Below are 12,837 nucleotides of genomic sequence, written 5' to 3'. Positions count from 1 at the left end.
AAGATTATATGTAAGAATATGACTATCCAGACACGGGACACGGGGACATAAATGATGAGCAAACATAATAAATATGTCTGTGTAGGTTCTCAGTCATCCATGTCATGGCAGTCTTAAAAATTTGGCTGATAGGATGATGCATATGATCACTAGTAGGTCAACTACCCCCACAGGGTCAACCACCACTAGGGGTAAAATACCTGAGACTCTCCACCTTTTAGAACTGAAGAAGGCCCTTGGAGGAGAGGTGAAACTTCTTTTTTCAAGCTCTTAACACCACAATGAATACAGAAGTTTTTGCTGCAATGATAATTATGAAACTGCAAACTTTTTTTGGTCAGACTGCAAGATATCACCGAGGTGTTTTACTTCCCGGTTGATTTTACAGCTAGCCGCCATTAAGATCTCCATCTGCAAGAGCTTTCAGGAGGTCAATATGCTGCAAAACGTGAGCACTTGTAGGATAAAATGTGAGAGTATGTAGATTTTCTTTTTTACCTTGTAATTTTTTTCACACACGTTTTTTAAAAAAAAATTGCAATGGCAGTAAATATTACAAAAAAATTGTCATGTAAATTTTTACTCATTATTCACTTTTTTAAAACTACTTACAACTTCAACTCTGTGATTAGGACCTCTGTAATCAGTGAATAAAACTGTTCAATTGCGCCCTCTCGAGTCACAAATACACGAATTCACGCGCTTTGACTTTTGTAGCTGTTCAAAAGTATTCCCGCGAATACTCCCAATGCTGTCGGACCTCTTGAAGTAACTACTCCACACCAGGAGGTGGCGATAACGCACTATAGCTGCCTGCCATTGCTTACAGCAACAAGTTCACACTGCTAGCCCTCTGACTGGCAGGTGAGATACATTTTTGTTGTTTTGTTGCAGTCATTCATGTTTTTCAATGCTAAATGATTCCAGTACCGTTATTTTAAAGTTCCTGTGATAATAATAACGCGTGTCAAAGCGCTTCCCGTTTAATAGAGCGGAGCGAGCTCGTTTACAGTTAAACAGTAAGCTAATCGTTGTGCTAGCTCGTGATGCGTTTGTATGTTATTGCTGTATGAAACTGTCCACTGTGAGATCATTTCACACGTTTATTTTATCTCGCTTCTTCCCCGTGATCCACATGCGTATTTTTTTAAAGGTATTTCTAAGTGTTAGCCATATAACGTCCCTATTCGGACTTGGTGGCTAACCTGTTACAGAGTTGTGAACGCAGCTGTGTTTTAGCTGATGTTTTGGTCTTCTCTGGTCTTTATGCCTTATCTAAAAATGATACATACAAAACCGGGTGTAATAATGTGGGTACATTAATGCCAAACCCCGGTGAATGAAGGCATTGCAGTCATGGAATAGGGACTGACATATTGACTTGAAGTTACGTGTCCGAAACCACAACACAATAGAGACACCTGAGCCCTTTAAATCAGCGGTCTGGATTTCAGGGATTTCCCTTTAATTTGTATCAAGCAGTCCAGTGCATCCGTAGTTCATAACAATGAACTGCTATTCTCTTCTCGGTGGGGAATTTTAGCAACCATGGACCAGAAAATTCCCTACGACGATTACCAGCTGCCAGTGGTATTCCTGCCTTCTTATGAGAACCCACCTGCATGGATACCTCCACAGGAGGTATGGCAGATATTAATCCAACTAACCTTTGTGCTTAAATCATGTGCTAAACATTGTGTACCTTATTATATAGTGTATATTTTTATTTTATTTTATTTATGTATTCAACTTTAGTTACGATTTATAAGTTGTGCTTTATTTTTTGGCTGCTCTTACAGTGCCGAAAATTGTATTTGCCCCCTTACTGATTTCTGACTTTAGACCTGTTGAATCAAGAAATCACTTAAATAGAAGCCATCTGACAAAGAGAAGTGGGCCTAACGATCTTAACTAAAAAGCAAAAAGTCAAAAAGTCATCATCTAAAGAAGCTCAAGAAGAGATGAAAAACAAAATAATTGACATTGATCAGTCTGGAAAGAGGTACAAAGCCATTTTAAGGTTCTGGTACTCCAGTGTACCACGGTGAGAATTATCGACAAATGGGAGAAGGCATGCAACTGTGGTGAACCTTCTGAGGAGGGGCTGACCAAGAGTGCACTGATGGCTCATCCAAGAGGTCACAAAAGAACCCAGAACAACATTTAAAAGACTGCAGGCCTCACTTGGCTCAGTTAAGGTCAAAGGTCACGATTAAACAATAAGAAAGGAGAAAACCACTGCTGACTAAAAAGAACACAAAGGCTTGTTTCACATTTGCCATAAAATATTCTTCATGATCCCCAAGACTTTTGGGAAAATGTTGTATGGGCTAATGAGACAAAAACGGAACTTTTTGGAAGGTTTGTCTCTTTACATCTGTCATAAACTAGCAAATCATTTCATAAAAAGCACATCATACCAACAGTCAAACATAGTGGTGGTAGTGTAAATGTCTGAGGTTGCTTTGCTGCTTCAGGAGCTAAACGATGTACTGTAATTGATAGAACCATGAATTCTTCTCTCCACCAGAGAACCCTGAGAGAATGAACAGCCATTAGTCTGTGTACCTGCTAGAGCAAACTTGGGTTATTTAGTAAGATGATGAAACACTCCAGTAAGTCTAACTCTGAGTGGTCCACAAAGAGTGCAAGAGTGAGTCAAAGTTCCTTTACAGTAATGTGAAAGACCCATTGCCAGTTATCATAAACACTTAATTGCACTTCTTGCTGCCAGGGGTGGCACAACCAGTTATTGGGTTTAGGAGGTATCTACTTTTTCACACAGGGCCTTTTTGATATATGACATCATAATCAGATATGCATTTTGTGCTTGGGTTATCTTTCAGTAGCTGTTGCATGTTAAAAATTGTTTCATGTTCTAAAATATGAAGGTGTCACAATTATGGGGGGAAAAAGAAATCAGGAAGTGGCAAATACTTTTTCACAGCGCTGTACCTAAAATATCTACTGGTAATTTTACTGAATACTATTAAGTTTATCTGAGAGTCACAAAGATTCTTGGAGTTTTTTTTCTTGCTACTGCTTTTTGTAGCTTTTAATGGCATCTTCCAGGCCAAGGAATGGGGCTGCCCAATGTAATGTGATAGGTGGTCACATACAGGTTGTAACTTGCAGGTGCATGCACAGTCCTTGTGTCTCCTTGAGGCTTTTCTGTCTGTCATGGTTTCGTAGTTGGTGCCTTTAACTTCTTTTTTTCAGTTAGTGTTTGGGTTTCAGTGAGTTCATGAAGCCTGTCTTATATGCGTTTGGAAATCTGACAAGCAAAGAGGTGTTGGCGCCTGACTGCAAAGGTCAGGACTGTGCAATACCATTAAATGTGCTACAGAAAGCAAATGGGTGGATATTTTTTGTGAATGTTTTTATTTAGATTTTATTATCCCAAAGGAAATACCTTTTTTGTTGTTGTTGTTGCTGATCTGCTTATTTTCCAAACAGGTCATGCTGAATATGTTGAATATGATGCTTGACTCTTATCACATTGTTTTTAAGGCAGAAGAAGCAAACTTAAAGAAGCTAAATATTGCTGGCTGTTCTTCTTCTCTTGGTTCATTTTTAGCGGGTTCATCATCCTGACTATAACAATGAGCTCACACAGTTTCTGCCTCGCACCATTGTGTTGAAGAAGCCTCCAGGAGCGCAGCTGGGCTTCAATATCCGTGGTGGGAAAGCTTCACAGTTAGGGATCTTTATATCCAAGGTGCGTGCACAGCCCTGGTTATTAATGTGGGGTTGTTTTTTTTCTTGCTGTGCTGCTGACTATTTGTTTGCCTATTTTTAATCAATTTAAATCATTTCTGTGTGCTGGCAGGTGGTCCCAGATTCAGACGCCCACAGAGCAGGGCTACAGGAGGGAGACCAGGTTCTTTCAGTGAATGATGTTGATTTCCAAGACATAGAGCACTCAAGAGTAAGTCGAGGCTGAATTTCAAACAGGCTTTATTCAACACATTGTCTCCAGCACACACTTACATATTGAAATCTACTCTATTCATAAATCTGATTTAGTTTAGGTGTATTTCTATTCATGTATGTACAAGAATAACAAATAGCTTCACATACTATGCTGTGCTCTTTAATCTTCAATATAGTCAGAACATATTCAAGGCGGGGTTGCTCAAGTAAACCTATAATGGTGATCACGATAATAATTTTTTGTGTCAATATCAAGCTCACTATTACAAAAAGTAAGTCAACTTTAATTTGGGGGAGTGCGGTATAGGATAATCTAGACATATTGTTTTATTTGTATTTCAAAATTTCAAGAGTTGAAAAAAACTGATACCTATACCCGGGAAAATACTTGATATTGGATACCCTTTTATATACTGTGGGTGAGATTTTTACCCTATTCTGCAACAACAAGAGTATCAGCAATGAGGTAAATTATTAAATTAAATCTAAGTTAGATTTAAAAATATAAGTATTTGAGACAACATTTAAAGATTTTATTCATTTTATTCATTTTTAATTTATTTTCAGAAATATCCCTACACCCTCATTGTTATTTGGTTGAATGTCTCTTAGCAAGTTGCACCTCAACCAGATGCTTTTTATTATTCTTGGATTATTAGTTACACACTCATTCACACATTGTGGCTATACTTGTAAAACAAACTTAACCCTGTCATGAATGTGGTCCTGTTCTTGAATTATTCTGACGGGATATTTGACCACTGTTCTTGGCGGAATTGGAGTTCATTTTTACCATTAAAAATTACCATGACATTTATACTCACAATGAGCATTATATACAAGTGCATCTCAAAACATTTGAATATTACAAAAAAAAAAGTTCATTTGTTTTTGTACCTTCATTCAAAAAATGATGGATTATAACTCGTGAAAATCAGAAGTCCACTATCTCAAATTAGTAGAATATTTCAGATCAAAAAAGGATTTGGAATCTTACTATGTCCAGTTTCTGAAAAGTGTGTTCACCTATTCTTTCAGTACTTGGACAATGCTCTGTTTCCATGATTTACTACATCAGTGCAGTGTGACATGGAGGTGATCAGTTTGTGGCACTGCGGAGGTGTTACTGAAGCCCCTGGTTGGCCTGATGGTGTCCTTCAGCTCGTCTGTGTTTTTGTGTTGGGTGTTTGTTATCTTCCTTTTGACAGTATGCCATTGATTCTCTGTGGGATTCAGGTCAGGCGAGACGGCTGGTTATTCAAGCACAGCAATAACATGGTGAGCAAACCATTTGGTAGTTTTGGCATCGTGGGCAGGTGTTAAGTCCTGCTGTAAAAGGAAATTGGCATCTCCATGAATCTTGCCGGCAGTTGGAAGCATCAAGTGCTCTAAAATGTCTTCTTTCAGAGTCTAGGAACTTGATTTCGAAATGAAACAAAAAAAATTTCATGTGAAAAACTTCGAACTAAGCTTTGAACTGATGTCAAAGCTGCTCCTGATGCACTGACACCAGCCTCAGTCCACTCCTTGTGAAGGTCTCCCACCTTCTGGGATGGAGTTATCCTGACAGTCCTCTCAAAGCTGCGGCCATCCCTGCTTGTGGATACTTTCCCACCATGTCATATTTTTTTTTCCCCAGCCAGGTTTCCATTGATATGCTTTGACACAGCACCGACCAGCCAGTCTTTTCAGCACTGGCCTTCTGTGGTTTGCCCTCGTCATGGAAGGCTGTCAGTCAGCAGACTTCCCCGTGATTGTGGTTGCATGAACTGAACGAGATCAAGAAATGCACCTTATTTGTACTATTTGAACCATAATTTGTTCAAACTGAAATTGAAATATTGTTGTAGTTTGAGATGGTGGATTTCTGATTTTCATGAGCTGTAAAGCCATAATGATCAAAATCAAAACAAAAGAGGCTTGAAACTTTTTTTCCTGCATATTTTTTTTCAAGCATGAATGACTTTCTAGAAGAGAATTAAAGTGTAAGCCATTCTGGCCATAATCAAACCGCTGTGAGAATGATGACGCACTAGATGCACCATAATTGTTTTGTGTTCTGTTTTGTTTGTTTAAAATCAGCAATGCTTGAGGAGATGTACATTTTGCTTTTATTTTGAAAAATTCAGTTCCTGTTGCAGCATGTAAATATTTGGACATAATGTGTAAATATTAGCTTTAAAAAAAAAAAAATTGACATGCAAATGCATGTTGTAGCATTAATGTGCAAATACAGAAAGCATCTACTCACAGATGATTTCTGTATTTGGAAACTTGTCAGGAGGACAGGTTTTTGCTTGTCCTCCTGATCTATCTGCTCTTCCAGTGAAACAGCAGATCTCATACTAAAAAAACGCAAGATTAGGTGGAGCCAAATGTTGCAGTTTTCTTTTTGTTCCATATCTTGTTCATCACAACATTGCATTATATTTTCTGTTTAAGATCATGGATAATGTTTGTCTTCTTCAGGCTGTAGAGATTCTGAAAACTGCGCGAGAAATCCTGATGAAGGTTCGCTTCTTTCCCTACAGTAAGCGTTGGTTTACTCGATTGTATCAGGAGCATGCTGACAACCTAAAAAACCATTTATGTCAACATGTGTTTTTATCTCAACTGTTAAGATGTTTTAGAGAGATGAAGTAAGAAAGAAAAAAAATGTTTTCCTGCAGAATTTGTGTTCATGGGTAGAGATCTTGTAAGATATTATTTTAAGACAGATCTACACTTAATGTCCTTAAATGTCTGAGTCTTGTTTTGCTGTTAGGTTAAGTAAAAGAAATGCTCAGAAGAAACTGTTGTGCTCACTTTGGCTTTGAAAGCAGGTTTTAGTCTGTGCCTTTTACTATTCCTCAGTGTGCTAATACAGCATGAGTTATATATTTAAAACATGCTGAATTTTGCAAGAATTTGAGCATTGTCAGTATGCCATCGTGCCATCGTGCCCACATAATAATAAGATTATCATCTGGCTTATCTGAGTGCAAAAACAAAAGACAATAAAAACTTTAAAGCAGTAAAAACTTTGAGCTATGTCATACTGATACAGAAATGTATAACAGTGTCCATGTCAGTACTCAAATGGTGTCCTTTGTGTGTTGTTTTATCAGACTACCAACGGCAGAAGGAGAGGACCGTACACTAGATGGCAGCAGAGAGAGAGACAAAGACAGAAGGATACTTTACTGCACTTCACTAACATCCTCCCACACACTCTGGCCTCCATTCTGTCTCAGCTCAAAGATGACTAATGCATGACTAACAATCTCATTCAGTCTTTCATGTAAGGAAAATATACATGACGTTAAAGACTGAGTTTCATAGATACTCCTTTCTGCATGCTTCACATGATGAACTCTACTTCGATTGAACATATGGTTAGGAAGTTGTTTCTATGCAGAGCTTTTTTTAAGACTATAAACTAGATTTTACACTATAAATTATAGAACAGATAAATAATAAATATTTTCTAGTCAAGCAAAGGATTTAAAGATGACCTTTCCCATGTTTCCTCAAGCCCTGTTATGATATTTCTGCAGATGTTTGCATATGTGTGGACTAAACCACCATCACTTGATATGAGTTATGGTCACCCGACCTCTGTTGAATTTATGAATATATTGCACAATGCTGTTTTTTCATATTTAGTAAAGATTTGTAATTGTGTACGAAATGCTAAGTGATGTAAATATACATTTCAGTCACTGCTACTGAGGGCTTTGGTACTTCTATGTTCCATGCACGAGTTTTACATAAACTGCGCCTGAGCTGATTTAATGCTGTTGCATAAACTATGTGTCTGAGGTGCCAAATGGTTTACGAGCATGGCTTGTAACGTGCTATTAAAGTGCATAACATTTATCGTAGCGTAGTGGTAAAGCTTGTAATGGGGTGTTATCTGTGAGGAGGCACCAATGTTTGCAGGTTTAATTCAAACCAAAGACAGTCTGGTGCTTTCATAATTTTGGCCTGCATGGTTCAAGATGTGCATAGTCAGTAAAATCTGCAGATCCAACCTCTGGCTGCAAATTAAATCTGCATACAATGGAACATTCATAGAAAACAGTTGAATACCTCTGGATCTTAGTGCATTATGCATTCATACAATAAACTGTACGTTAATAGCTACCAGTTTCATCGAGGTATTGTCTTTATTTCTGCACACTGATCATTTTTATGTAAAAAATTTGTTTGAATGGGTTCAGTATTTGCATTTTTTTTTTTTATAGAGGTTACGATTACAAAAATCAAGCTCGACTCCTTGACCTTTTCTAGTGTTTGGCTTTGTGCACTTGAAGAACTGGAACCAAAGCTAGAGAAGGACCGGTTTGTTCTGGTGCAAGTAGCAAAACTTGTTTCATCCTTGAAGTCAGTTTCTCTTGAAACTGATTGACTGCATTCCTTTTATTTGACAATTACAATGAGTACAAAAGCTTGTTAACCTTAAGGTTTATTTGAAAAAGAAAACAGAAAAGAAGGAATGCCTTGTAACATTGTTATCATTAAATAGTTTAATATGAAAAAAAAGTCAACCTACAGGGGCTTCATCCCAGGCCATTACTTCATCAATTTACATCAACTTGAAATAAATAAATAAAAAAGCCTTTATGGTCATTCCAATCCTTCAGGTCAACTGATATTCAACTAACAAAATACAATAATTCTGTGTGTATTGTGACTTGGCAATACAACCTAACTGGGAGTTCACTTCAGTGCCTTCCTTGTGGACCAATGAAACTCTACCATTTGTAATAATTTACAATGCAAACACCTTGGTTGCACAACGTCTGAGTAAAGGCAACACACCTTCAAAAAGAGCCTTCCTAATTACAAACATAAAGACAACCTGCCCCACAAGTTGCTACCTGTACATTATGCTGTGAACATATTAACAAAACCGTGTTTAAGTATAAATTATCACAACGTTACCATCGTTCTGTGTCGACTACAACCCCAAATGAAGATAAAGTGAGCTGAAACAGTTTCAGCTGTTTTCAGACCCGATTCCTTTGCAATATTCTGAAGAGACGTTAGTGTCACAATTCTCCACAGGTGTTTGCCAACTTTCTAATCTTATTTCTATTCACAGTCACTAATAATGACCTGCTAGAAGTCAAGTATATTTCCCTTTCTTCCACTTAAAATTTGTTCATGTAGCTGCAGCTAAAGATCGACTGTCTTTGGTCCAATTGTAAATGTAGTATTGCAAATGTGTCACATTCAAACCCCAAAACCTCTAACCCTGTACAGTGGAAGTTAGCTTAGCTCAACACAGACTGAGGTGATGGCAACTTGATCTGTGCTCATTTCCATCTTGTCAGACAGTTGTAAACACTTCATGCTCTTGCTCATCCTCGAAGGCACACCGATTTAGAACTGGAGGATCTTGGTTACATCACAGAGAGCCGGAGACCTCAAGTCCATCTACAGTCCACCTCTCAATCTCTCCGTCTTTGTCCACCTTTCCTCCCATCACTATCATTCAATTTAGCTGCTGTCCTCCCCTTCGTTAGCATCCAGCTTTGAGCTTTCATCCACATTTTCCAGTGAGTCTGCTCTCTGAATTGACAGCTCAGCGGGGTCCATCATGGGAAGGGTGTTCTGCTCTGGGTGCAGCCAGGGCTTCAAATCGGGGGAATTCTGACTTTTCCAGTTTGAGTATTCCTGTCCCGCCTTGTGCACACTCTTCATTACCTAAAAAGAGAAGCGATGATGCAATTGTTAAAGGACTGCTGCACTCCTCCATTCTCAGTCAACAAAGCTGAAGATAAAGATGGTCATAAAACACTGCGTGGTAGATTACATGGCAAGTAATCTAGTTCTTCAAACAAAACTGAGTATGTAGAGAGAAGGTTTACATTTTGTTTGCCTATGTAGGTTTTTAAATGGATACACTTCTAAAGTCTTTTAAATAAGGTGTTTTGAACGCCTGGTTTTATAATGGTTGTATGCATTTTTTAGACATCGGTAGATTTGATGGTGTAAAGCAATTTAAGTTGTTCTTTTACCCATTTCCAGTCAGATTTATGTGACCTGGAGATACCATATGAAATACTTTCACGCAGACTTTTAGAAATACTTTTCTTGCTGTTGTTCTTGTCTCATTGATAGTTTCTCTCTCTCTCTCTCACACACACACACACACACACACACACATGTGGATACACTTTGGTCTAAATAGTTTTAATCTACGGAAAATATGAAACTTGGGTTCTTCCAGGAGGGTGACTGACAGCTTAAGCTGAGATTCTACTTTGTCAGCAGCCTTGTCAGGACAGGCCCTTAAATTGTTTCTATGGTTACCATTGTCACTTAAGACACGTGAAACTTTTCCCCTCCCTTATGAGTGTGCACATGTACACACACACACCCCTCTTGCACGTTTAAAAACCCTTGTGAAAACACACCTAGACTGTCACAGATGCCGATACTGTGCTTATGGATTTAACCATATCACTTACAGCTCTGATGTTTACTACAGGTGAACAAATGTTTAGCAGGAAATGGTCTGTGGAAGTGGTTGTGAATCATTACATACCTTAGGAGCAAGAACTTGGGATGCTTTGTTCACCACCCACTTTGGGAGAGAGCCTAGAAGACACACATTCATCGTAAGAACGCTGCAGAAATGAATCAAGAACTCTAAGTTTGAATGGAACAAAGTAATTGTTGCATATAGTTTTACCTTTGGGGTCTGCTTGTGAAAGATATGTAAAAATGCAACTATTTGGTCCCGTGGCCTTGATATAATACCCCGTCTGGATGGAAACGGCTCTTACGAGGTTGCTGCGAGGAGGGAATTTCTATAATTCAAGGAAAACATTTGCAGAATAATAAGGAACACTATACATTTTTATGGTACTTCTGCACAATGTGACAATGGATAAGGCTAGCTTTAAAAACAATAAATCAGTGCACACATAACAGGACAAAGAGGTGTCAAAGACATGTACAAACAGTATGTGTAGAGGCAATGGTTGCTATGTATCTTGAGTGGATGTAGGAGGTGGCGTACCGGGTGTTTGACTGAGAAGTTAACCATGATGTACTCGTCATCTGTGACCTGCCACGAGCGCAGTGTCACAACATCTCTGTTCTTTAATGGAATTGGACAACGCCCTGCAGAAGGCCAAAATAATAAATAAATAAATAAATAAATAAATAAATAAAGACATAAATAATGTTATACTTTGGCAAGCTTTCTCTGTTAGTTCAGTATTTAGGCTCAACAAGTTTGCCCTTATTATGGCAATAAATACACTGGTGTAACAAGAGGCCATAGATGAGATGAGTCTTCATAGATGAGAGCTGAATCAAGTATACACACACACACACACACACACACACACACACACACACACACACACACACACACACACACACACTTGTAGTTATTGTATTAGCAAACACAAGATCTCACATCTAATCAGGCCCACACCAAACCACAAACACACACAGAGCATTGCAAGTGATAAGAGTGCTCACTCACATGAGTAGTAGCCCACATCAGCATTAGCAGAGAGCCGGGCAATGTCAAAACTCTCCTGCATAGTTACATCCCACTTCTTGCGGTACCGGCTGTCGTGAAGGACGTCGAACATGGTAGCAGCTGACACATCATTAACTATCATTTTACACTGAGGAAAACATACAGAGGGTTACAGGACACCACCCACATAGCACGACAGCCTAATAAAACTGATTTATTTTTCAAACGGTATTATAGTTTTTAGATTTGGTGCTAAAGCAAACTCACCTTCATCTTGTGGACTTTAGGTACGTGATTTCCTTTATTCACAGCGCGCACCTCGATCCACACTTGCATCCCATTGTTGTCATACTTATTTTGCCAGTTGTCGGTTGCTAAACACTGTTTTTTGAAGTCAACAAAGACCGCCTCATCGGGTAAAATATTCGAAACCCGAGACATATTCGTCTGTTTTAAAAGAAGCCTTTCTTCTTAAAGAGGAAAAAGAAAAATAATATCTTTCAATCTGATCGCCCCCAGAAAAGTTCAGTCTCTCTGTGCTTTTCCACGGACGAGATTTAAAGCTTCTGCCGACGTGGTGCCCTCGGTGAGAGAGATATATGTCTGCTGATCACCTGTCCAGTTGAGCAAGATTTTTGTGTTGAATTCCTGAGCCATTCCTTCAAACACCTCTCCCGCTGACGTAGAGGTTACTTCCTGAAACCAGGTGTGCGTAAAGGAAGTAAAGGAAAAAAAAAGGTGTGCCCCGCCCTCAGCTGTCAGTGCAGCTACTATAGGTCGAAACTTTAACTAAACTTAAAAAGTATTTTTAGAAAAGAGCAGCCTTACTGGGTGTTATTCTGAGTAAGTATTAACAATACAAACAGGGGTGCACTCACAGTACTCTGCGCATTGTGGGCGGATCAGGGGAGTGGGTAGGTGAGAATTGCTCAGCGTCGATCCATTCTGAGTATCATCACGACTGTGAAAACTAAACAAAAGCACACCTCTAGTAAACTATGAGTGGAATGTTTAAAAAAAAATCTGATTTTCACACTTATATTTGATAGTGGCATTACAGTCTGAACCATTTAGGCTTCTTTGGTTCAAATTAGACCTAGTCTACATTGAATTCCTGACTAAATTGAGCAAATTGAAAGTGTCTTTTCACATGGATATTTAGGGATGTACGGCCTGTCTCATCTTGAAAAAACAAAACACCCAACTCTACCACGTGCAAGCAAAACAGGTTTTGAAATCTGTTGAAGAATTTGTTTTATCCACTTATTTAGCAGAAAGTAATGGATGGATGGCTTTTCTTATTCAGCCAGTTTCCTAGACTTGTATCCAACCCAAAGAGCAAATCTTATATAGTACAATTAGGTGAAGATCTCCAATGAGAAAAAGTTTTTTTGTAAAAGACTAGGCTTAACCCACGT

At 38.6% G+C, this 12,837-nt stretch overlaps 2 protein-coding genes across 5 annotated transcripts; one reads left to right on the top strand and one right to left on the bottom strand.

Moving 5' to 3' along the window:
* Positions 1–737: 737 nt before the first annotated feature.
* On the top strand, positions 738–8,058 carry pdzd11 (PDZ domain containing 11). 4 transcript variants are annotated; one of them, XM_086302623.1, is made up of 6 exons: positions 738–864; positions 1,544–1,641; positions 3,578–3,718; positions 3,830–3,928; positions 6,403–6,444; positions 7,041–8,058. In XM_086302623.1, the coding sequence occupies exons 2-6, from the start codon at positions 1,549–1,551 to the stop codon at positions 7,179–7,181; spliced, it is 516 nt and encodes a 171-aa protein (XP_086158749.1). In that variant the 5' UTR covers positions 738–864; positions 1,544–1,548; the 3' UTR covers positions 7,182–8,058. The 4 variants fall into 4 exon arrangements, with proteins under 4 accessions (XP_086158749.1, XP_086158769.1, XP_086158761.1 ...); XM_086302643.1 differs by having other exon boundaries at positions 6,403–6,463; XM_086302627.1 differs by lacking the exon at positions 738–864 and adding an exon at positions 999–1,019.
* Positions 8,059–8,363: 305 nt separating this feature from the next.
* stard14 (START domain containing 14) lies at positions 8,364–12,163 on the bottom strand. Its single transcript, XM_086302615.1, has 6 exons — positions 11,687–12,163; positions 11,420–11,567; positions 10,946–11,049; positions 10,616–10,733; positions 10,469–10,521; positions 8,364–9,624 (listed from the first exon to the last, which is right to left on the bottom strand). Exons 1-6 carry the CDS (start codon positions 11,858–11,860, stop codon positions 9,418–9,420), a joined length of 804 nt encoding a protein of 267 aa, XP_086158741.1. The 5' UTR covers positions 11,861–12,163; the 3' UTR covers positions 8,364–9,417.
* Between the last annotated feature and the right edge of the window lie 674 nt (positions 12,164–12,837).

Source organism: Aulonocara sp. 'chitande type north' Nkhata Bay, linkage group LG2 (assembly GCF_057382095.1).
Source record: "Aulonocara sp. 'chitande type north' Nkhata Bay isolate Kocher_YH1m ecotype deep benthic linkage group LG2, A_spYH_male_GT1.1, whole genome shotgun sequence".
In the NCBI taxonomy this organism is placed as follows: Eukaryota; Metazoa; Chordata; class Actinopteri; order Cichliformes; family Cichlidae; genus Aulonocara; species Aulonocara sp. 'chitande type north' Nkhata Bay.
Note: the sequence above shows the minus strand (reverse complement) of the source record. Positions and strands in the feature narration are given on the sequence as shown.

Coding starts and splice junctions, on each gene's coding strand:
- pdzd11 (XM_086302623.1), top strand. CDS start 1,549: ATGGACCAGAAAATTCCCTACGACGATTACCAGCTGCCAGTGGTATTC. Junction 3,719..3,829: donor TAGGGATCTTTATATCCAAG/GTGCGTGCACAG, acceptor GTGTGCTGGCAG/GTGGTCCCAGATTCAGACGC. Junction 3,929..6,402: donor AAGACATAGAGCACTCAAGA/GTAAGTCGAGGC, acceptor TGTCTTCTTCAG/GCTGTAGAGATTCTGAAAAC.
- stard14 (XM_086302615.1), bottom strand. CDS start 11,860: ATGTCTCGGGTTTCGAATATTTTACCCGATGAGGCGGTCTTTGTTGAC. Junction 11,050..11,419: donor TGATGTGGGCTACTACTCAT/GTGAGTGAGCAC, acceptor GGCCTTCTGCAG/GGCGTTGTCCAATTCCATTA. Junction 10,522..10,615: donor TTCACAAGCAGACCCCAAAG/GTAAAACTATAT, acceptor TGTGTCTTCTAG/GCTCTCTCCCAAAGTGGGTG.